At 46.4% G+C, this 24,205-nt stretch overlaps 1 protein-coding gene across 6 annotated transcripts in view; it reads left to right on the top strand.

The window, feature by feature from the left end:
* Positions 1-23,693, top strand: part of ECE2 (endothelin converting enzyme 2) — a 47,270-nt gene extending 23,577 nt beyond the window's left edge. The window contains exons 1-19 of one of the 6 annotated variants that reach the window (XM_006869788.1): positions 7,898-7,942; positions 8,238-8,324; positions 8,656-8,791; positions 9,014-9,229; positions 9,713-9,837; positions 9,941-10,087; positions 10,193-10,258; positions 12,922-13,110; positions 13,834-13,976; positions 14,275-14,389; positions 15,655-15,765; positions 16,762-16,860; positions 19,379-19,456; positions 20,847-20,950; positions 21,145-21,255; positions 21,379-21,446; positions 21,625-21,815; positions 21,930-22,025; positions 22,727-23,693. In XM_006869788.1, coding sequence (XP_006869850.1) covers positions 7,901-7,942; positions 8,238-8,324; positions 8,656-8,791; positions 9,014-9,229; positions 9,713-9,837; positions 9,941-10,087; positions 10,193-10,258; positions 12,922-13,110; positions 13,834-13,976; positions 14,275-14,389; positions 15,655-15,765; positions 16,762-16,860; positions 19,379-19,456; positions 20,847-20,950; positions 21,145-21,255; positions 21,379-21,446; positions 21,625-21,815; positions 21,930-22,025; positions 22,727-22,903 — 2,301 coding nt within the window. In that variant the 5' untranslated portion in view covers positions 7,898-7,900 and the 3' untranslated portion in view covers positions 22,904-23,693. Of the gene's footprint in view, positions 1-7,897; positions 7,943-8,236; positions 8,460-8,655; positions 8,792-9,013; positions 9,230-9,712; positions 9,838-9,940; positions 10,088-10,192; positions 10,259-12,921; positions 13,111-13,833; positions 13,977-14,274; positions 14,390-15,654; positions 15,766-16,761; positions 16,861-19,378; positions 19,457-20,846; positions 20,951-21,144; positions 21,256-21,378; positions 21,447-21,624; positions 21,816-21,929; positions 22,026-22,726 lie in introns of those variants that run through there. The other 5 variants (XM_006869785.1, XM_006869783.1, XM_006869787.1 and 2 more) reach the window with 5 other exon arrangements.
* Positions 23,694-24,205: the final 512 nt, after the last annotated feature.

The following is a 24,205-nucleotide window of genomic DNA, read 5'->3' as shown; positions in this document are numbered from 1 at the left end:
CTGCTTGATTTATTCAACAAGTCCTCTACTTTTGGACATTGAATTTCCCCTCAGTTTTTTTTTTTTGGCATTATTGATACAGTCATGTACCTCATAGCATCGGTTCAGGCAACATTATAGTAAATCTATGTCCATAGTCCAAGCCTCTAAAGCTTACCATATTAAAAATTCAAGGTACACACAATGGTTTATACTAACAAATAGGCACTACTTTGTTACATACATCAAAATATTATTGTTACTATATTTTTACATTAAGGTATTTTATTGTATCTGAAAGTGTTCCTTTAATGTCTTTTCTGCATAGAAAGGTATACTATATACTATATTCTAAGATAAACATTTGACTAACGTTAGATATGATCCATGCCTAATTGTTTCAACTTATAGTCAAATTTGACTTAAAGATAGACTTAATAATGGGATTTGTTCATGATCCAGGGACTGCCTGTAGGTTCACACAACATCCAAATCACATAACGCCTTATTTCACTTCACATATCTGGCAATGTAGTGGTTACAAATCGGGCTGCGAACCTCAGGGTCAGCAATTCGAAACTACCAGCTGTTCCGCAGGAGAAAGATGAGGCTTTCTGCTCCTGTAAAGATTTACAGCCTCGGAAACCCTGTATAGGGTCGCTATGAGTTGGAACCGACTCCACGGTACATAACAACAACAACATCATAGACATGGAGTCTTAGTGTGTAACTATAGGATCAGCATTGGACTGCTAACTAAAAGATTGATGGTTCAAACCCACCAGCTGCTCCTTAGAAACCCTGTATAAGATCACTATGAGTCGGAACCAACTCAACAGCACTTCATGACAACAGCATCAAGTGACATATGACTGTAGTGCTGTGATGCACAAATTTTAAAAATTAATGTTATAAATTTGAAAAATTAATAGTCACAATATTTTGTAATTCCTACAGTCAGGGAGTAGAATCTATTTCTCCATCTCTGAAGCTGAACTTGATCATGTGACTTGCTTTGGCCACTGGTTATATTAGTAAATGTGATCCAAGCAGAGACTTGAAAAGTGCTTCCTCACTGTGGCTTGCACCCTTTTTTGCTACTGGGAGTCCTGAGACCACCATAAGATGAAGTGTGGACTAGCCTACTAGAGGGGGAGAGAGCACATAGAAAGAAGCCTCAGCCACCCCAGCTGAGGACCAAATATTTAAGTGAGGCCATTCTTGGCTATCCTAACCATTCAGCCCTCAGTCTAGGGGCTAGCTGTCCAGGTCTAGAAAGCCAACTAAAATTCAACCACCGACTATAAGAAATAATGTTTAGTTATTTTAACCCACTAAATATGGGGAATTTTGTTGTACACCAAAAGTTAATTTAAACAAATGATCTGTGGGTATTAAATATTTCCTGTGAAATTTTCCTAGAGGTAGACCTTTTGAGTTAAAATAGTCAATCTTATAAATTTTTTTCTTAGAAATTGGGTCAAGGTTTACAGAGCAAATCAATTTCCTACTCAACAATTCAATCACATTTTGTTTCATGTCATGGATTGCAATCTCCACAATGTAACATCACTTATTCCACTTCCTCCTATGCTTCCTGTTTCCATTTCTCTTTCTTTCCTAAAGCTCCCAAACTTTGTCCTGGGGTAAATGCTGTCTTTTTAAAAATCTCAAATGGTTGATTATTCCAAAGGACTGCATACCTTTCTCGTGTTATTGTTCCCCCTATGTTGTTGTTGTTGTCAAGTACTGTCGAGTCAGGTCTGACTCATAGATAGCCTGTGTACAGTTTTTGAGGGGCAGTTGGTGAGTTTAAACTGCTGATTGTTACGGTTCAAACCAACCTTGTGGTCCAGTGCTTATCCTATGGCGTCACACTAGATCTGCCTATTATTGGGTTGAAAGTGGAGCTACAGGGGTGAGTTCAGTTCCAGACCTGAAGGATGGTGGCTAAGGGCCATAGTCTTAAGGATTCCATGAGTCTTTATCTGACCAGTAAGCCTGGTCTTTTTTATACTTCTGAGTTTTGTCCCATATTATTCTCCCACTCTATCCAGGACCTTTCTAATGTGTTCCTTTTCAGAGTAGGCCGGGCACCATCTAGTTCTTTGGGTCTCAGGGCTATGGAGACTGATGTTAATTTGGTCTACTGCTCCATTGGACTATTTCCATGCATCTTTGATTTTTTTCACTTTTATTTGCTCTAGATGGGGAGGGACAAGTAGTTGCATCTTAGATAACCACTTACAAGCTTTTAAGACCCCAGTTGCTACTCACTAGAGTAGGATGTAGAACATTGTCTTTATGGACTGTTTTATGCCAATTGACCTTAGTGTGGCATGAGACTATGGTCCTGATCCCCCAGGTCCAGGTCCATTCTCTCAAGTTGTTTGGTTATGACTAAGAAATTTTCATAACTTTGTCCTCTGTATGCTCCATCACAGTCATAGATATATTTGCAGCATAGGTAAAAATGCACACATACAAATATCCTCTGTCAAGTCTACATATATTTGTGTATATACTTTTAAAACATATTTTATTTTTGTTCTTGTTATCGAGAATATGCACATGAAACATGCACCACTTCAATACTTTTCCATGTACAATTCAGTGACGTTGACTAGGTCATTCAAACTGAGCAACCATTCTCATCCAGCTTTTCCTAATTGTTCCTCCTTCATTAACATTCACTGCCCCCTAAGTTTTTATTTAGTCTTCCAAGTTGTTGTTGTCAGTTTTATCCCATATAGATAGATTTTAAAACAGCATAATGCTTACAGGGGGCAAAATTACGAAACTTCCTATGTTTGGCAAAATTACCAAACACCTTAAGTGAACAAGTTGCTGGGCCTATGGGCTCAGGACTACAGTCTCAGGGGACACCATGGTCAACTGACATAACATACTCCACAAAGACCATGTTCTACATCCTACTTTGGTGAGTAATGACTGGGCTCTTAAAAACTCGAGCTGTCATCTAAGGAGCATACTATCAGTCTACTCCTGAGCAGAGGAAGAAGCGTGACTAATGGAGCACATGAACACCAGTCTCCATGACCCTGAGACCAGAAGAACTAGATGGTGTCCAGCTACTGCTACCAACTGTCCTGAAAGGGATCACATTAGAAAGTCATGGATAGAGTGGGAGAAAATGTGAAATAAAACTCAAAATTATAAAATAAGACCAGGTTTACTGGTCAGAAATAGACTGGAGTAACTAATGAAGACTATGGCTTTGGGTCACCATTCAAGTCTGGAACTGAACTCACCCTCGTAGCTCCATTTTAAGCCAAGCAGTAGATAGGTATATAGATGGGAGGTGGGGAGGTGACAACAACATTAGTGAGACATGCACGCCATGGAATCATCATTCAAGATCAAAAGGACAGCATTTACTTAAGGACAAAATTCAGAAGGGGTGGGAAAGAAGGTGGAATGGAAACAAAAATCACAGGGAGGCTGATGTTACATGGAGGGGATTGCAACCATTGAAATGAAAGGAAATATGTCATTTGTTGTAATGTAAAACTGTTACATTTGAATGTAAAACTGATGATCTACTCTGTAAACATTCACTCAATTCACAATTAAAAGTTAAAAAATAAAACACAGCAAAATGCTCAAGGCAGACATTATTTGTTAAGTAAGCTAAACTATTGTTCGGTTTTAAGAAAACGTCATGGGATATTTTTGGTTTAAAATGTAAAGATTATCTTAGGGCAATAGTTTCAGGGTTTTTCAATGGCTCCAGAGCATCTGGATTCTATGAGAATTTGAAACAGTACACACACTATTGTATCTTCTGATTTATATTGCCTAAAAAAGATTGTACCCATTTACTAATCACCAACAGTCTATGAAAGTGTCCATTTTCTTATCTTTTGTCAAAACTGGACATTGTTGTTTCTTATCCTCATGATTACTTTGTGCTTGTAAATTTAACATATAAAACATTGTCTGATCCCTCCATTCCCTGTCGATTCACTATCAATTTAGAGAAAGGAAGACAAAAATATACTACTCTTTTAGGAAAGGAAGAGCAAAAAAAAGGGAGAGGAAAAATTCAAGAAAAGCAGAGTTGAAGGTGATACACTCAGAAAAATAAGAATAGAGCAGCTATCAAGCCTCTTTTATATAAAGTTCTTGATATGTGGGCAGGAATTAAGTCCAATAAGTTATTTTGGTCATGAAAAGCTCAAGTTTAATTAAACTGAGAACACTATAAAATTAGGTACCAGGCTATTTAATATGTGGTTGCATTTTATGCTCACCTAAACACTCTGAGATAGTTATTATTGTTCCTATTTTACAGATGAGAAAGTTAGGTTTTAAGTAACTTGGGAAAGATCATACAACAGACAAAGATTTGACCCAGATTTGAGACCAGATCTGTCTGGCTTGAAAGCTGATGTGTTTTCTCTTACTCTTCTCAGAGTAGAAAGGATGTAACTAACATTAAGAAGAAGTATGTTGTTGTTAAGTGCCATTGAGTCAGCTCAGACTCATAAAGACCCTGTGTAGGAGTGGCTGGTGAGCTTGAACTGCCAACCTTCCAGTTCAAACTGACCTTGCAGTCTGGCGCATTAACCCACAGCGCCACTCCAGGGCCTCCTTTTAATTCATATCACCAAACTGCTCTGCCCAATTACCTGGGTTTGAATCACAGCTCTGCCACATACTAGATACTCTTAGCCTCTATGCCTCAGTGTCCTCATCTGTAAAATAGCTTCATAATAGTGTCATGAGGGTAAATAGAACAAAGATGTAAAGCACCTAACAGAGTGGCTTGCACATAGTAATGTGCTATATGTTGTTGTTGTAATGTGCCGTGGAGTCGGTTCCGACTCATAGCGACCCTGTACAGGGTTTCCGAGGCTGTAAATCTTTATAGGAGCAGAAATCCTTATCTTTCTCCCGAGGAACAGCTGGTAGTTTCGAATTGCTGACCCTGAGATTAGCAGCCCGATTCCTAGCCACTATGCTACCAGAACTCAATTTCCAGTGTGGTGTTGCAGTGGTTGGCCACGGGACTATTTCTAATGAGCCTGCTGACCGGCAGTTTTGATACAGAATTTTTGTTATGTTTACATGTCCATGTCATGGTGAGATTTACTTTGGGACAGGATGGGCTTTGCTGCTATGGGTAAATGGTCAGTATTTTGATGCCACCTTGTCACCAGAGTGAATAGGGACTCCAGAGATTTGTCAAGTTAATTTCCCAAGGCCTTGCTATTGCAGACCTGGACACAGCTGGTGTGACAATTCTTAGCTCAAAGAACCTCTGACTCAACTGAAACCCATGTGGCTACTCTAACCATCTGGGAAACAGAAAAGGCTTCCTCCAGCCTTACAGTTCTCATATCTACCTCTATGGAGTTCTATGCTTGTTTGTTGGCGGAGTGCGGGGACAGTGGGATTGGAGTAAGTAGTTAGGGTTAGGACTAACGTTCAGCCTAGGCCAAGCCTAGGGTTTCATGTAGTGTTAAGATTATGTATGGTTAGGACTAGGGATAGTGTTAGGGTTAGGGGTTTAATGATTGAGCTAGGGCTAGGAGTCAGACTTAGTCTAATTTTAGGGTTCAGTTAGGTTTATTTTAATTTATTTATTTCTCTTCAAATTTAATTGATTATTTCCTCATCATTTAGAAGTTCTGTAACTATACTATTCCCTCTTTTTACTTTGTTGTTGTTTTTGTAAACTGGTATCTTTGGTTCCCTATTTTCAGTCTTGTAGAGCTGTTTTACTTTGGATACTTCTACATCTAGCTCTGGTAGCGTAGTGGTTACGAATCGGGCTGCAAACCTTAAGGTCAGCGGTTCGAAACTACCAGCCGCTCCATGGGAGAAAGATGAGGCTTTCTACTCCCATAAAGATTTACACCCTCGGAAACCCTGTACAGGGTCGCTATGGGTCAGAACTGACTCGACGGCACTTAACAACAATAACAACATCTGGCTTGAACTCTAGGTGATATTGTCATGTATGCTAATCTCAGGGTGTTGTCTGCAATTGTTAATTCTTTGTCCAAAGAACTCCCTTTAGTATTTTTTGTAAGGTTGGTCTGGTTTTTACTAATTCTTTCAATTTCTATTTATCTGGAAATGTCCTAATTTTGCCATCATATTTGACGCACAATTTTGCTAGGTGTGGGATTCCCTTTGTCACCTTTTTTCCGTCAGAGTTCCATATATGTCTTTAATAATAAGGATAATGACAGGTAACATATTGCGTTCCTGCTGTGTTTCAAGCACTGTCCTAAAGCAAGAATTATTTCATTTAATCCTCACACTAATCCTTTGAAGTGAGTATATTCTGATTTCCATTATATAAATGCGGAAGCTGAGTCTGGGCACAGGAGGCTGAATCCAGAACCTTTCATCCTAACTAGGACGCCACTGCTGTTGCTGTTAAGTGCCGTTTTGTTGGTTCCGACTCAGAGTGACCTTATATAGGGTTTTTGAGGAGCAGCTGGTAGGTTTGAACTGTTGACCCTGTCGTTTGAAGTCCATTGCTGATCCTACAGCAGTCACATTTCCCATTTGAGAGCATACAACTTTAGGATGGAAAATATGTCAATGAAAGCAAATCTACTGTTCCTCAGCCTGGCCCATTCATCAGTTATCCTTCCTCAGTCACAGGAGCATTCCATGTTAAAACTACTTGCAGCAAAATATCTGAGGGGGTGAGGGGAATCAAGAAATGGATTATGTACTTACCACCACTACAAGCCTTCTCAAATCCAATTCTTGTGCTCTGTTGGGAAGGGTGAGAAAAGCAGGAAGTACACTCTCCATTACAGCAGAATGCAACATCCCCAAGCCTGATAAAGGAATGACAATACAGAAGGCAGATGCATGAATTCCTTACTATTGCCTTTCAGTTCAAGATTGGTTGGTGGTTTTGTGTGTGTGTGTATTTCTCTTGTAACTCTCCCAAATGAAATGGTTTGCTTTCCCCAAGTTAGAAGTGTTAGCATGCCTTTTCTTTAAATATCTGTGCATGGCTGTTTTTTTCCCTGCCAATTTGTCACCATCTGTAACCCTCCTTTGGTGAGACACTCCGATGACAATTATCTCTGAGCGTAAAAGTGCAGTCTTGAAGCAAAAGCAAAAGTGGAGTTAACGTGTGTGTGTGTGTGTGTGTGTGTGTACTGTACATGGCCTGTGCAGTTTGTGTGTGTATTGTGGGGTACGGAAAGATTTGTATTTTGTGTATTGGTTCTGGGGAGGAAAGGGGGGCTCTTTGTATACACTGCTTGTGACTACGAAGAGTGAACGTTCTGTGACTGTCTTCTGTGCGGACTCTATGTTGAAGTGTGTGCCTATCCGTGCATTTATGTGCTCTCTGAATGGCAATGTGTGCACACATTGTATGTAGATGAGCAGCCTGTGGACTGCTGGGGGAAGAAGTTTCTCAGGAGACCATCATTTCTCAAAGGTGTTTAAAGTAGGCTGCAATTTGGGGAATTGGGCCAAGGAATATTAGAAGTGTTTGGGCCTGGGTTAAAGAAATATCAATTATGAGTGGCTTGTCTGAGGGTAGTGATGCTATGGAAGGGGGCTGCTGGCCACGAAGAAAGGAGGGCGGTCTGGCATTTCTGGAGGGCAGCTCGCTCTAGCTGGGCGGCAGGTTGTGCACAGCTCAGGAGGGCCGACGGTGGGCGCTTGCAGCTGAGAAGCTAGGTCTCGGCTCAGGGCGAATGGCTGGGAACCGCGGGCGCTCCTCCTCCTCCCCAGCCGCCCCCACCCCAGGCGCGGCGCCGCGGGGGGAGGAGAGACTTGGGCAGGCGGGGGCTGCGGCGGCCGAGGAGGGGCTGAGGCAGCGGCTGTGATGGCGGGCGGCGGTGGGGCCAGGGCAAAGACCCGGACGAAGGCCAGCCGCCCTGAACTCTAGGGCGCCGCCCGCTGCGACTCCACCATGAACGTCGCGCTGCAAGAGCTGGGCGGGGGCGGCGGCGATGTGAGTGGGGGCCCGGGCCCCAGGGGTGAGAACCAGGATGGTGAAGGGGGGCGAGGTAGAGCGGGCAGATAGTGAGAAAGCGGCGGCATCGGGAGGGAGGCGCGGAGAGATGGAGCTGCGTACTTGGAGTGGGGGCCGAGATCAGAGTCGGAGGGTCCCCCGCCCCACTCCAGGTCAAGTGGGATGGGGCGCTGACTGCAGCACTGGAGGCCCTGCAGGCCAAGCATTGGTGCAGGGTGATGGACAAACAGCCCCCTCTCCGCCTGACCTCGGCTGACTCTCCGGACTCTGGCAGATGGTGGAATACAAACGGGCCACGCTTCAGGATGAAGATGCACCCGAGACCCCCATAGAGGACGGCGTCTCTCCGGATGCCTTGGAGGTGGGCAAAGGGTTCCCCCTATATCACCAGGCCCCCACCCCCGCAAGACACCTGGCACTTTCAAGAGATGAACTGCCCCATAGGGGCATCTGTCCCCATCTCTGCCCCATCTCTGGCCTCTGCGCTAGGATTATGGTGAAGCCATCCTAAACTATGACGTTGCATAAACCAGGCCTGTCTCATTGCCCCGAGTCAGATGTTAACCCCATTAGTGTTTTTTGCTCCCCCCTGCTGTGGAAACTAACTGTACTTTCACCCTGTGGGGGAACTCTGGGGTCTGGGATCCCCAGTGCTCTCTTCCTCTGTCTCTCTGTCACCCTTTACTCGCCAGGTGGGCTTCCGGAAAGGAACAAGACATGTCTTAGGCTCACACACACAGATTGAGCTGATCTTGGCAGGTGTCTCTCTGTTGCTGGCTGCACTGCTTCTAGGCTGCCTTGTGGCCCTGGGGGTCCAGTATCACAGAGGTAGGTGGTCCCAAACCTGTCACCAGCCCCACAGCCTGGGAGCTCTGAGGGCTGAAGGACCTCTTAGATTTTATCACATAAAGTCGGGCTTTCCCACAGATTCCTAACTCTGGCTTTGCTAGCTTCTCATAACCTTTCTGCTGTCATGGCCCCTCCCAAAGTGGTTACCTCTCCTAGACTGACCAACAATCCCCTACCCCCTGGCCATGTCCCCTGCCACAGACCCATCCCACAGCACCTGCCTCACAGAAGCCTGCATTCGAGTGGCTGGAAAAATCTTGGAGTCCTTGGACCGTGGAGTAAGCCCCTGTGAAGACTTTTACCAGTTCTCCTGTGGGGGCTGGATTCAGAAAAACCCCCTGCCAGATGGGCGTTCTCGCTGGAACACCTTCAACAGTCTCTGGGACCAGAACCAGGCCATACTGAAGCACCTGCTGGGTGAGTAGGCCTGTCAGATGGTATTGTGGCAGGTACATGCCACAGGGCCTGGAACTGTGTACACAGTAACTCTCAAGAATTAATGAAAAATAGATGATTAGGATGCCTGAGGTAGGGGATCACAGAGTAGGGGCTTCTGAGCAGCAGAAATGGGTTTTTTTGGAGAGTATTAAAAGGGGGCACCTTTTGGTACTCTCCTGAGGCCTCTCCTGCTCCCGTGCCCACAGACTTACCTTGTCAATGAGGTCTCGCAGTGCTTTGAGCGCCCAGCTCCTGCCACACATTGTCCAGGTGTGGCAGGTACCAAGGAGAGAGAGTTCCATGGATAGGGGAGAGGAAGCCATGACTGGTCTTTCAGACATTCTTTTTAGATCTATGTCCAGGGAACTGCTTACCGAAAAAGCAAGAAGAAGGACAATAGGTCAGAGATTCCCCATAAGCAGTTCAGCTAATGGCACCTGGACCCTGTATTCTACCCCACAGAAAACACTACCTTCAACTCGAGCAGTGAAGCTGAACGGAAGACTCAGCGCTTCTACCTGTCCTGCCTGCATGTGGAACGCATTGAGGAGCTGGGCGCTCAGCCACTGCGAGACCTCATTGAAAAGGTAAGTCTGTGGGCAGGGGAGCAGGAGAGGCCTCAGGAGATGCTGTAGCCCAGGGAAGTTTGGGGGACCCTGTGCCATAGGTTCCACTATGGTCTCTCTTCAGATTGGTGGGTGGAACATTACGGGGCCCTGGGACAAAGGCAACTTCATGGATGTGCTGAAGTCAGTGGCAGGAACCTACAGAGCCACTCCCTTCTTTACTGTCTATATCAGTGCCGACTCCAAGAGCTCCAACAGCAATGTTATTCAGGTACTGGGATGATACCCCTCTCCTGTGATAGTGGGCTGGGCTGGGTCTCCCCGCATAAGAGTCCAAATTTGGAGACAGTTTCATCACCTTTTATTCCTTTTGCAGGTGGATCAGTCTGGGCTCTTTCTGCCCTCTCGAGATTACTATCTAAACAAGACTGCCAATGAGAAAGTAAGGAATGTCCTCAGAGTTCTCCCTTCTCCCTTTCTTGACTCTTTTCCTTTTGGCAGAGTCAAACCGGGGAGGGTGAGCCAACTGGCCTTCCCTCCTCTTCTCTCTCCCTTTCTTCCTTTTATTCATTCAGACAACATTGTATGGTCACCTACCTGGTGTGGTGCTGTAGGATAAGCACTGGACTGCTAAGTACAAGGTCGGTGATTCAAGCCCACTAGCTTATACAGGGTTGCAGAAGTTGGAACCAACTTGAAGGCACTTAACAACAGTAACAACCATGTGCTTAAGGAGCCATGGTGGTGCAGTAGGTTAAGCATTAGTTTGCTAACTGCAAAGTTAGCAAACCCACCGGCCTTTCTGAGGGAAAAAGGTGAGGCTATCTGTTCCTTTAAAGATTTACTGTCTAAGAAGCCTGTCAGGCAATTCTACTCTGTCCTATGAAGTTGCTATGAGTCCGAATCAACTTGATAGCAGTGGGGTTTTTATCACATAGCCTAGTTGGTATAAAGAGTTTAGTCCTCAATTACTAACCAATGGTTAGCAGTTTGAACTCACTCAGAGGCGTCTTATGAGACAAGCCTGCCAATTTATTTCCAAAAGATCCCAGTCATTGAAAACCCTCTGGAACACAATTCTGGCCTGACACGCATAGGGTCAACCCGAGTTAGATAGACTCAATAGCAGTTGATTACTGGTTTTCCCCTGTGCCAGGTGCAGGGAGGGAATTCTAAGATGTAAGTTTTAGAACCCTGGCCAAAGGAAGAGTTCAGTGTAGATGGATATATGGACTGAAATAGCACAGGGTATGGTGCAAAAGAGGTTTCTCTAGCACTCAGAAGACGAGACTCAGAGGAGACTTTCTCAGAATTGCATTTGATTTCATCCTGGGAGAATATGTAAGAGTAGGTGAGAGCATACTGGGTAGAGAGAAGAGTTTAAATAAAAGTGTAGAGAAGGGAAAAGCTAAGGTGTGTTTGGGCTATGGGAAGGGGTCCAATTTGGCAAAATAGCTCAAAGTAGACAGGAGGCTATAAAGGTGGATTATTGTTGTTGTTAAGTGCCGTCAAGTCAGCACTGACTCATAGCTACCCTGTATGGGGTTTCCGAGGAGCGGCTGGTGAGCTTGAACCTCTGACCTTGCAGCCCAGCACATTAACCCACAGCACCACCCCAGGACTCCATAAAGGTGGGTAGGAACTATTTATGGAGAAGACTTAAAATGTTACACTAAGGAATTAGTTCTGCTGGTCTCAGGGAACCATCATACACTCCAGAGCATGGAAAGAGCAACCCAGTGATGCTGGATTGATTGGGATGGGGGAGTAGATACAAGAGAGGGAGTCTGGAGATGATTTAAGAGTTTCTGCAGTACTCCAAGTGTTGGGGAAGAAGCAGAGGGGGTGTAAGAACAGGGATAATGCAAGAGACTAGTCAAGGCAAAGCCACTAGTTGTTGATGGCAGGATGATATAAGAGGGGGAGAGAAGGAGGAAGGGAGGAAGCAAAGATGGTGGAGGCTGTAGGCCTGAGTGAGAGGACAGTGGTAAAAAGTTTTCCTTAGAAGATCGGGGAGTCCGTGGGAAGGCCCAGTGTGAGGGCACATTGAGAGAAAGAAGCCAATGTGATGATACAGGAAAAGGGCAGACTTTGGAGTTGGGCCTGGAGTTCCATCAAATTGGTGTAAATTTGATGAACCTCTCTGAGGCAGAGCTTTCTCACCTGAATAATGGGGGTCATAATATCTACCTCACAAGTGTTCGGGAGGGATGCCAGCTAGGGTTCCTGAATGTGGCTGTCAGGCAAGGAGAGGGGGCCTCTCTTTAGACACTGGAGTTTGAGGGACCTGGGTGCTATCCATGTAGAGAGGTCAGCAGACAGCTGTGAAAACTGCATGCAGTTGTGGAGCGAGGAGGAGCCTGGCAGGCGCCTGGGACATGAGAGGTGGGCGTCTCCCTAGACACCTGGACAAATTCTTGAGAGAGGTGAAAGCATGGGTGGCGAAAGTAGGGAAAGGAAAAGGAAGATAAGATCCTTGCAATTTTTTAAAGTAATGTATTTTATTTTTGTTGTTGAAAATATATACAGCAGAACATAGCCAATGTAACTATTTCTTCATGTATAATTCAGTGATGCCAAGTGATACTCCAGCCACCAAGGATCTGGGAAAACTAGAAGGGCTCTAGGAAACGGGAAGGCAGAGTATGGGAAGCAGACCCACCCAATGGACAAATATTTTCAGAGTATCTCTTCATGGGTGGTGCAAACAGTTAAGTGCGTGACTAGTAACTAAAAGGTTGGCAGTTCAAACTAACACAGAGGCATCACGAAGAAAGGCCTGGGTATCTGTTTCATGGTAACAGCCATGAAAATCTACTGTGCAACATATCGGCTCACCATGAGTCAGAATCAACTCAATGTTTGATTTTAAATTCTGGCTTAGGTACTGCTGCAGGCCCTAGGGATACAATGGTGAACACGCCAGACACGGTCCCTGCTCTCCTGAAATTTACCGTCTCCTTGGGGAAATAGATGATAAACAAATGACAGAAATGAACCAGGGTGGTCTAAGAAGGCCTGTAAAAGGACAGTCAGCAAAGAGATGATGAATGGAGGCAGTGGCCAGTCCTGGTGAGCTCTGAGGGTTACTCTGGGCATTGGCAGGTGCTCACCGCCTACCTGAACTATATGGAGGAGCTAGGGGTGCTGCTGGGTGGACAGTCAGCCTCCACGCGGGAACAGATGCAACAAGTGCTGGAGCTGGAGATACAATTAGCCAACATCACCGTACCCCAGGACCAGCGCCGTGACGAGGAGAAGATCTATCATAAGATGAGCATCGCTGAGCTGCAGGTGAGGCAGTCAGGGGACCAGAGAGAGCTGGGGAGGGCCAGCCCCTGGCACCAACAGCCCAGCTTCCTTTCAGGTCACCTACCTGAGTCAGCCAAGCCTTTCCTCACTGCCTTGTTTTACAGAGCTGCCCAGATGCACTGCAGTCATCACTTTAGGCGCTTGTCACTGATGGATTCTTTGCTCCCTTTCCTGTTGCTTAGGGATGTATAGAGGGATGATTTTATCATAGCTTGTACAAGATGCCCACAGAACAATCTAAAATAGGTTCTGGAGCAGACTCCTGAAAAGTTGTTACTGTGTCAGACATCACCCCTTCTGTTGTTTGATTATGGAGAAGTTGGGGGTGGGACCCTGGGAGAGGGGCCAAGTATGCAGGTACCCTGAGGCCCTCAGGCGAGGGCATTTTATCAACTCCTGAAAATATTTGAATATGTGTCATCCCCTCCTCTGTCCGTCCCTTCCTTCGTTCCTCCCCTCCTCCCTCCCCACCCCCCCAGCCGCTGAATAGTTTTCCACCTGTTTACACATAGAAAATAGTTGGGCTTCCAAATTGAGGGGTGCTCAGGCCTGGAAAAGGGTTTATTGCCTGAAGGGGTCACCAAGCAGCCAGTAGATGTTGCCATGGCAATGGGAAGGGCTCTTAGGCTTTAGTGTACCAGTGGGGGAAGGGTCTGCTGGAAGTCTGGCTGAAGGCAAGGAGGCTTGAGATTTTTTTTCTCCTAGGTCCTGGCGCCTTCCATGAACTGGCTAGAGTTCCTGTCTTTCTTGCTGTCACCACTGGAACTCAGTGACTCGGAGCCTGTGGTGGTGTATGGGATGGATTATTTGCAGCAAGTGTCAGAGCTCATCAACCACACAGAACCGAGGTGAGGGGGAGCCCAAGCTGCAGAGGGTATGGCTCAGGCCTCGGTGGAGGTCCTGGGCAGGGACAGAACATAGGGCGCATTTGGTTAGGGCACAGGGTCTTCTCAACATCCAAACAGAATGCCTGCAGGCTACTGTCCCTAGAGTGAGGTTTCAGGGCACCTGCTCATTTCCCACACTTTGTTCCAAGCTAACTTCTGCAGGCAGGTGTAGTCCAAGGGTTAGAGAGAGGGGTTCTGGGACAGCTCCCACACATGTTCCTGGGACTGCCCCTTCTTTACGTTCTACTCTGAATGCCAGTGTCCTGAACAATTACCTAATCTGGAACCTGGTGCAGAAAACAACCTCAAGCCTGGACCGGCGCTTTGAGTCTGCACAAGAGAAGCTGCTGGAGACCCTTTATGGAACAAAGCAGGTGGGCTTTCTGACTCTGCCGTACCTTCTGATCCAGCCTAGCTGATGCTTCATGCCCTTTTGCCCCATGGTGTATGGAGCATTTGGAAGCTGACTTGGGTTCCAGTCCCAGATCCTCCATTTTTTTTAGTCTATGGAACCTTGAGCATATTACCCAGCCTCTCTTGACTCTGCATTCCTGGTCTGTAAAACAAGACTGCCTTGCAGGATTGTCATGAGAATTAAATCAGTGGGCTGATGTAAGTGAAGTACCTACCCAGTGCATGGTATGTATCAGCAGTCAGCATGGATGATGCTAAGGAAGAAGATGATGAATCCGTGCAGTTCCTTAGTTTTAAGATGCTCCAGTGAACTGGGGGAAGTGGACGTATAAACAAATACACTACATTCTAGGATGGCAGTAGTCATAATAAATGAAAGATCTTTGTGCCACAGGACAGAGGTGGGAATAACACAGAAAAGGGTTCTCTGAGGAAGTGACATTTGATAAATAAGCTCACCAAGAACCCAGGAGAAAAGGGCATTCCAAGCAGAAGGAACAGCATGTGCAAATTCCTAGCGGTTAGACAGAGCATGATGGGTTTGCTTGTATTCTGTCTGAGCTTGAGCACAGGCTAGCAAAGAAGCTGAAGTTGGTGAGTGGGCATAAGACAGTCCAGGAAGGGGCCAGAATGCTGTGCTAGGAAGTCTGGCCTTTCACGCATGGGGAGCCAGGAGATGACTTTAAGTAGAGGAATAATGTGGTTAGGTTTGTATATTAAATAATCTCTCTTGCAGCCAAGTGGAGGAGAATGGGAGACCCGAGAAAGGAGTCAGGGTGTCTAGTGGGAGGCAAAAGATGATAGTGTTCTAGGGCAGAGTGGTGGCAATGGGGTGGACAGAAGAGACGAGCATAACACCATGTAGAAATTGGTGGTGGATTAAATGTGGGGTTTAGGGATGGAGCAAGTTGGGATGACTCCAAGGTGTGGAGATCTAGATATAAGTCTGAGATATGGAAAGAAGCAAAGAAATGTCTAGAGCCCGTTGGCACTCTTAGAAACTTCAGAGGAGAAGAATGCTAAGAGTGAGTTAGCACATTGGTTCCTCCTGAGGTTGTGCTGCTGAGGTAGCACACTGAGATATTGTTCTTCCTTTTGCCCTGTGTCTGAGGGAAAGATGGCACCCCAAACCCAGAGCTGAGGAGGGCTAGCCCCAGAAACAGGAAGGCCCTCAAACTGGAGGACAGAGGCAGCTCTGGGAAGACTGGTTTTTTGTCCCTGATAGTCCTGCATGCCGAGGTGGCAGACCTGCATCTCCAACACAGATGACGCCCTTGGCTTTGCTCTGGGTTCCTTATTTGTGAAGGCCACATTTGACCGGCAAAGCAAGGAAATTGTGAGTCTCCAAGTTTCTTCCAAAGTACCCCTTGTTTTATTTTAAAATTCACTGTTAATTGATGTGTGTACATAAGAAGAAGAGAATGGTAGGAAGTTCCTAAACAAATCAAAAGTGGTTGCTTTGGGTGGTGAGAGTATGAAGAATTTCTTTGTCCTTTAAAGTTTTCTGTATCATGCAAATTTTCTACAATGAGTTTATGTTACCTGTATAACTAGAAAAATATTTATCTATTGGGAGTTGGTAATTTAAAGTATTAGCTACAAAGATGCTTGTGGCAGTGTTATTTATAATAGGGAAAAATGAAAACAATTTATGTGTCCACTCATAGCGGGATAGAAAAATGAATAATGATTAGAATGGATTTATGAGACAGCCTTAAAGCTGATGATATATTTTTAAATCGGGGGGAAGGTTGCAAAAAAAATACATGGTGTACAACAGAATTCTATATTACATTTATCTGCAAAGAAAACACTAGAAGTAGGGAAGCAAAATGTTAAAAAGAAGTTATCTTTAAAATGGATTATAAATGACGTCTATTTCACAGCTCTTACCAAATTGTTAAGGTTTCTACTATTAATGCCTTCCTTTTATAATCATATAAGAATCAATACACTATATTCAAATTAAATTAATTTAGTTAACTTGGAGTCCTGGTATGGCTCTGTAAGATAAACACTGAACTGCTAACCGCAAGGTCAGTGATTCAAAGCCATCAGCCGCTCCTTGGAAACCCTCTCTATGAGTTGGAATTGACTCCATGACATTTAATAACAACATTGTCAACTAAAACTTTAATTCATTATATTTTTTTAAAAAGCCATCTACTACCTTCACAAATGGAGTTTCCTCTCCATCCCCCCAGCTTGGCCTTATCTCATGAATCCGGGCACTATCACGTGCTCCCCTGAAGGGATGCGGTAAGGGTGCTGGGCAGAGGACTGGAAGAATGATGTGCAGGAAGGAGATTGATTTGTGCCTTCACCCTCCCAGGCTGAGGGGATGATCAGTGAGATCCGTACAGCCTTTGAGGAGGCCCTGGAACAGCTGGTGTGGATGGATGAGAAGACGCGCCTGGCAGCCAAAGAGAAAGTGAGCTGTGACTAGGGTTGGGGCGCCATCTTGAGGTGGTCATGAAGGATAGTTTTAATGCAACTTAACCAGTTAACCCTTTGCCTTGGAACTAATACCAATCCGTGATGACACCATGTGTGTCAAAGTAGAACTGTGCTCTACTTGGGTTTGTTTGTTTTTTTAATGTTTTATCGTGAATTATGTGATATTTTACATGGGAGAACATTAGCTTTACATTTATTCATCATATATCGTTTCATTGCCATGGTTACAATCACCTCCATACATCATCAACCAAACAAAGGCCCTGGTCATCAGCACATAGCCCCTCTCCCTTTCTGAGTCTAGAGTTCCCAGCTGCTCCATCTTTCCATGTCATCGTCTTTGCTTCCATCTCTGGCGTCACTGCTTCTCTGGGTAGGGTCCCCCTCTCCGCTCTTCTCCCTTGGTGGTCCCAAGGACCTCTGCTCCTAGACTGCAAAATCCATCGTTCCTCCTTTTGCTACAAAATGTCTACTTTTACATTTCCAACCCTCGCAATCAGTCCTGATAACAATTGTTGTTGTGATGTGCAGTGGAGTCGGTTCCGACTCATAGCGACCCTGTACAGGGTTTCCGAGACTGTAAATCTTTACAGGAGCAGAAAGCCTCATCTTTCTCCCGTGGAACAGCTGGTAGTTTTGAACAATTATTCATTATTATATCACAAGAGACCTATCTGCGTCTCCTTTCATCAGTCCCGCCCAGACATATTGGATACTACTCAGTGGAGATTCTACTTTCCTCCATGCCCTCTAGATCTAGGCTCCCTCTTGAAAGCTTGTAAGCCAGTCACTTCTTGCCTTTGTAGCTCTCCATTTTGGGTAGCCAATGTCCAAGTTGCCCAGCCCTGTCTACTCTGTGTATGGAGGGGGTGGGGATGATCATCGCTGTAAAGATTTGTTCTGTCTTTTGAGTTACTGCATCCATAGGTGTAAGCCAAGTTTATCAAATTGTATCAGATTACTCTTTATCCTCTTCTTTCTTCTAGTTGAGCTCTGATCATCAAGTCATTGAAGCCAGGTCAAGTGGGTATTATCTGCAAGTGTGGGTGTTCTTGTGCATCTGCCCTCTCTTCTTATCAGCTGGACGCTTCACTCTCCACTCTAGTCCTCTGTGGCTAGGTCACTGACTCTGGGCCCAAGAGTCCCCAAGTCTTGCCACACTGCTGGCCAACCAGTCTCCACCTGGGTTCAGAGGAGTCTATTGAATGTTGTAAGGCTTAGCTTACAGTTTCATTGCTGTTTTTCCCTCAGTTCCCCTTATCGGTGATGAACGTCGTCACCAATCAGAGCATGTATTCCCAATGAGTCTTAGTCTTGGAAGGGGTTTGCACTGAGGGGACCCGACCACTTGCCTTGATGTCTCCTGGACAAGCAACTTGCTTGTTCTTGTAGTAATCAGTCAGACTGCTTATATTGCTTTCCTGTCAGTCTTTCTTTCAAAAAGTACCTTCTGTTCTTCTGGCCACTCCAGGCTGGTCTTTTTGTCTTTTTCAAGTAGAAATTTCCCACCTATGAAGATTCTGGATGCTGTTCAGGATTCCACCTATGGTCTTCTGTAATGCGGAGGCTCCGCAGGAAGCCTCCTTCACTGGGCACTTTGTAGCCCCATTTTAAGTATTTCAATCAGTTATAGGCAGAAGACAAACTTACAAGCTTTCTATGGTGATATTTCTGACTATTTTTTTCTCTCCCCCTCAAGTGCCTATTTTATAATAGTATGCCAGGGAAACCAAGATTCAAAAGACAGTCAAGCATCTTAACATTATTTCCCCCCTTTTCCCCATTCCAACCATGTCTCAATCCCTGTATCCCAGAGCCCTGTTGTTCCAAGGTTGTGCATACATCATTATTTACCTCTGTCCCACTTCCCATGCAAACCTGGCTAATTGTTTCCCCATCCGCTTTGTTCTTCCATTCCCGTCCCCTTTCTTATGTATTGCCCCCTCCCTAGCACCCAAACTATTGTCTATTCCCTACCCTGTGCTCCACCTTCCCCTCCCTCCCCTCGACCCATCCCCTCCACATCCAGGTAACTAGCAAAGAATCCCACCCCCCTTTACTATGGGTTCTTTTTCTTAGTCTTTTACAGTAGTGGTCCTATGTGGTATTTCTCCTTTTGTGACTAATTTCATTCAACATAATGTCCTCAAGGTCCATCCATGTTATGTGGTGGCTTGCAGCTTCCTTGTTATTTTTCAAGGTAGCATAATATTCCATTGTGTGTATGTACCACAGTTTGTTTATCCATTCTTCAGTTGATGGACACTTAGGCTGTCTCCATCTTTTTGCTATTGTAAATAGTGCTGCTATGAATATTGGGGTGCATATCCGTTGGGATTTCATTGGCTTATTTTTTCGGAAATAGATCATTTTCCAAGTTGCCTCTGTGTGTGCTGGAATCTCCACCCTCTCGGTTAGCAGCTGAGCATGTTAATCATTTGTACCAACCAGGAACTCCTGAAGAGGGTAACCACTTAACTTGCTCTCTTCAGGCAGATGCTATCTATGACATGATTGGCTTCCCGGACTTCATCCTGGAACCCAAAGAGCTGGATGATATTTATGACGGGGTGAGTACCTCTATTCCCTAGTATTGAACTTTAGCCTGTAGGGAACAGCATCCCTGACAGTAGATCTGGGCTCAGAAATTGGAGTCCAAGCGCTGAGAACTTTTAAATTTCCAACCCTCGCAATCAGTCAGTCCTGATAACCTATTGGTTCTTAAGTGCTAACTCTATTCCAGAATGCAGGTCAACCCCCCTCCAAAAAAAAAAGGAAAAACAACAACAAAAAAAACACTGCTACTGAGTCAATTTTGACTCACAGACACCCTATAGGACAGAGTAGAACTACATCAGGATTTCTAAAGGCTGTAAATCTTTACAGCAGCTAGAGTTGGTGGGTTCAAACCACCGATTTGGGATTAGCAACTGAGCACTTTAATCACTACATCAACAGGACTCATGGCTGTTGATTAGGTTCTGATTCATAGCAACCTTGTATAGGGTTTTCAAGGCTATAAATCTTTATGAAAGTGGAGAGCCTTACCTTTCTCCTGAAGAGCTGTTGGTGGATTCAAGCTGTGACCTTGAGGTTAGTAGCCCAATTCATAACTCACTATGCTACCAGGGCTCCTTAAATAGCTATATAACCTTAGATAGATTTTATAACCTCATGGAACCTCAGTTTCTTGATCTATAAAATGGGGATCCTATTAGTACCTGGTGTGGGACTGTGATATGAAGCACTGGACTGCAAGATCGATTTGAACCACAAGGTTGGCAGTTCAAACTCACCAGCTACTCCTTGGAAACCCTATGCAGGGTCTCTGTGAGTCAGAACTGACTAGAAGGCACTTAACAACAACAACAACAATTAGTAGCTGGAATTCTGGTGTGGCACTGTAGGATAAGCACTGGGTTGCTAACCACAAGGTCAGCAGTTCAAACCCATCAGCCACTCCTCGGAAACCCTATACAGGGTCGCTATGAGTCTGAACCAACTTGATGGCACTTAACAACAATAACAACAATTTAGTACCTACCTCACAGTGTAGTTGTAAGAATGAAAGGAGGCGGTGTATAAAAAATCTATATCACATGCAACATAAATGCTCTTTAAATATTGGCAGTTTATTGTTTAGTATTCCACATATATGACATTATTTAATCATTACAATAATACTATGAAGAAGATATTTTACTCCCATTTTATACTTGAGGAAAACCAGGCTCAGAGAGTTACTAGTTGGTGACCAAAAAATCTACTGCCATCAAGTTTCATAGATTGTAAATATAGGGGCAGACAGCCTCTTCTTTCTCCTGAGGAGTGGCTGGTGGGCTTGACCCACCGACCTTGTAGTTAACCGCCTAATGCCCAACCATAGTGCCACCGGGATCTATTTATCATGTGCTCCTACATGTCCTTTTGTGTGCTTTTCCCTTTGCACCATTCCCATAGTATGAAGTCTCTGAAGACTCCTTCTTCCAGAACATGCTGAATTTGTACAACCTCTCTGCTAAGGTTATGGCTGACCAGCTCCGCAAGCCTCCCAGCCGGGACCAGTGAGAATGGGAACCACGGCACTTGGGACAGTAGGAGAGGTGGTGGGAGGTATCCAGAGCTAGTGGGGGTGGGGGTAGCAAGACTGATCCTGGACCAGAAGTGCCAGACCTTGCACGAGGTAGGTCAGGGCTGCTGGGCTGGGAGGGGCATCAAGGATCAGGATCATTTCAGCCTCAGCCTGCCTCTCCCCCAGGTGGAGCATGACCCCCCAGACAGTGAATGCCTACTATCTTCCAACCAAGAATGAGATTGTCTTCCCTGCTGGCATCCTACAGGCCCCCTTCTATGCTCGCAACCACCCCAAGTATATCTGAGACAGTAGGAGCTGGGTGCTGGGGCCTGCCGTGTGGGCAAGCTGGGAACAGGGCTGGAGGTGGGAGTCTCAGGTTTCCCTGTCCGGCCCTCATTAGTATTCTGTATTCACCAGGGCCCTGAACTTTGGTGGCATCGGTGTGGTGATGGGCCATGAGTTGACACATGCCTTTGATGACCAAGGTAGGAGCCCATGGAGTTCTCCTGCACACCTAGAATCTCTGGTGGCTCCTGCAAGCTTTGGGGTATTAGGGCCCAGGTCCAATGGTCTCTTGCATCTGTGGACTAGGGTTGCTGGGGCTCACCTGTCAAAAAGGGGTGAGTTCTGTCTTGGTGGGATGCAAAGGTGAGTTCTTCCCAGGACGTGAGTATGACAAGGAAGGGAACCTGCGGCCTTGGTGGCAGAATGAGTCCCTGGCGGCCTTCCGGAACCACACAGCCTGCATGGAGGAGCAGTACAGTCAATACCAGGTCAACGGCGAGAGGCTCAACGGCCGCCAGACATTGGGGGAGAACATCGCTGACAACGGGGGGCTTAAGGCTGCCTATAATGTGAGTGGCTTTGCTGGCCCTCCAGTGGCTGAGTCCCACCCACATGGTGGGAAGGGCACTGGGTGGAGGTGGGCAGGCCCTGATGAACTTGCTGCCCACTGTGCCCGGCCCCAGGCTTACAAAGCGTGGCTGAGAAAGCACGGGGAGGAACAGCAGCTACCAGCCGTGGGGCTCACCAACCACCAGCTCTTCTTTGTGGGATTTGCCCAGGTATTGCCCTCCCAGGAGGCCTGGGATCTGCCCTTGTTTCCCACTGTCTCCTACGTGTGATGTAGGAAGAAGTCTGGGCCATGTAGGAAAGGGGTTGAGAAATGGGCTGAAGTTGGGGTGGGAAGTCCTCATGCCCAGATCTTCTCAGCTGGGGCCCACAGAAGCAGCCTGAGGAGGCCTGAGGAGGGATAAATCTTCAATAAGATTCCACAGATCTGAAAGGACAGGATTGCCCTGCTTTGAATAGGGAGGGATGAGGAGAGGGCATTTGATCCTCACAATATTCCGGTGAGTTAGCTATGGTGAAGGAAACTAAAGCTTGGGGAGACAAAGCTTCCCCGAAGAGCCACCTAGGATAAAGGAAATGACAAAGCTAGAGTTGAGGCAGGTCCACTCTAGGTATGTTACGCCATTCCAGGCAGTCTCTGGGGGTTCTGCTTTTCCCCCTAACTCATGCCCATCCTGGCAACCCAGTGTCCAGAACAGCTTTGAAAGGACTTCAAGAAATGTAGGAGGGTGGAGATGCTGACAAAGTCGTCTCCAGTCTCCCTGAGGCCTGGAGAAAGCAGGACTAGAACCCTCCTGAGCTGGGGCCTGGGGTAGTGGTGGTTTGTACCCTTGGGATGGCTCTGCTGAAGCGGAGTCTGTGTTCCTACCCCACACTGGACACCATATGTCCCCGTGTCTGTCCTGGCCCACAGGTGTGGTGCTCGGTCCGCACACCAGAGAGCTCTCACGAGGGGCTGGTGACCGACCCCCACAGCCCTGCCCGCTTCCGCGTGTTGGGCTCTCTCTCCAACTCCCGTGACTTCCTGCGGCACTTCGGCTGCCCTGTCGGCTCCCCCATGAACCCAGGGCAGCTGTGTGAGGTGTGGTAGACCTGGGTGGGGGAGAAATGGTCATCTGGCCCCGGGGTCTGAGGCAGCAGGCCTGGTGAGGCTGTTTGTTCTGGGACTAGGAGAAGGCAAATGCAGGTTGGGCTGTGCCCAGCCCCTCCGCACTATAGGTGACATGAGCCCCAGTTCCTCCAACCACCACATTGTGCCTCTGCTTTGGGGGTGTCCCTGCCTCCAGCAGAGCCCCCACTATTCACTGTGACATCCTTCCATGTCACCTAGACTGGGTATCTATATGAAGGAGACCTGGAAGTGGTGGTGGGGAGCTCACCAGCTTCCATAGGAAAGAGCCCACCTCTTCTGGTGCCTGGCTCACTCAGCTTGGTGGCTATGGGGCTTGCCGTGCCTGCCCGCTCTGACCACACAGAGCCTGGGTGGTGGGCCTCCCAGACATCTCCCTCAGAAGAAGCTCGCTCAGTGCTCACTTGGGAGTGGACTCAGCTAACTAGAACCCCAGCTCAGGGGCAGCACCCCACCATATACCCCATGCTGCTGCTTCCAATACTGCTGCCACCCCTCACTGACAAACAAATTGTGCTCAGTTCTTAGTGGAAGTCTGAGGGCCTATAAAAACCACCCTTCTGCCTCCCTGCTTCCTGGGATGCATAGGGCATGCTGGGACAAGTCTTGGGATGACACATGTTCCCTGGACCAACAAAGCAAGCAGATAAAGCAGCAAGTGGGAAGGACAGAATTTATTTTCACAGGGAAGAGGGTGGACAGGGAGTGGTCATGGCTTATAGGACCCTTTGCCAATAAATAGACACGCATCAGAAAGCCTGTCTCTTCCTTCAGTCTTGTTTTCATTCATTCATTTACTCATCCCACCAATATTTATTGAGTACCTGCTGTATACCAAGCATCTTCTAAACATTCATTTCCTTATTCACCAGACACAGAGGATTAAGATTTGAAGGCCCGAGAAGACAGAGAAAGAGAGGGCAGGTGGAAGAATGGAATGATGTTGAGGCTGGCTGGGTGGAGTACATCCTGTCTCACTGTGTGGCCACTTCCCCATTGTCAGTCAGTCTACAGCTGGAAGGATCTGCTGCTCCTGATGGAGCCTTGATAACTACTGGGCCAGGGCTGGCTTAGAAGATGGGTAACCTTGCAGTGGAGGGAAGCTCTGGCCAGGAGAGCATGCCCCTGTCTGAAGCCTATTGCAGAAGACAAGCATTTCCCTTCTAGCTTCTCAGGCTCAGAGCTCCCGAGTCACTCATTCTACCACACACACATCAAGGCCTCCAATAGCCAGGCATGGAGACTACACATAGGGTCACGACT

The sequence above is a fragment of the Chrysochloris asiatica genome, unplaced genomic scaffold (genome assembly GCF_000296735.1).
Source record: "Chrysochloris asiatica unplaced genomic scaffold, ChrAsi1.0 scaffold00135, whole genome shotgun sequence".
In the NCBI taxonomy this organism is placed as follows: Eukaryota; Metazoa; Chordata; class Mammalia; order Afrosoricida; family Chrysochloridae; genus Chrysochloris; species Chrysochloris asiatica.
The sequence above is the reverse complement of the archived record's forward strand: the minus strand, read 5'-3'. Positions and strand labels throughout refer to the sequence as shown.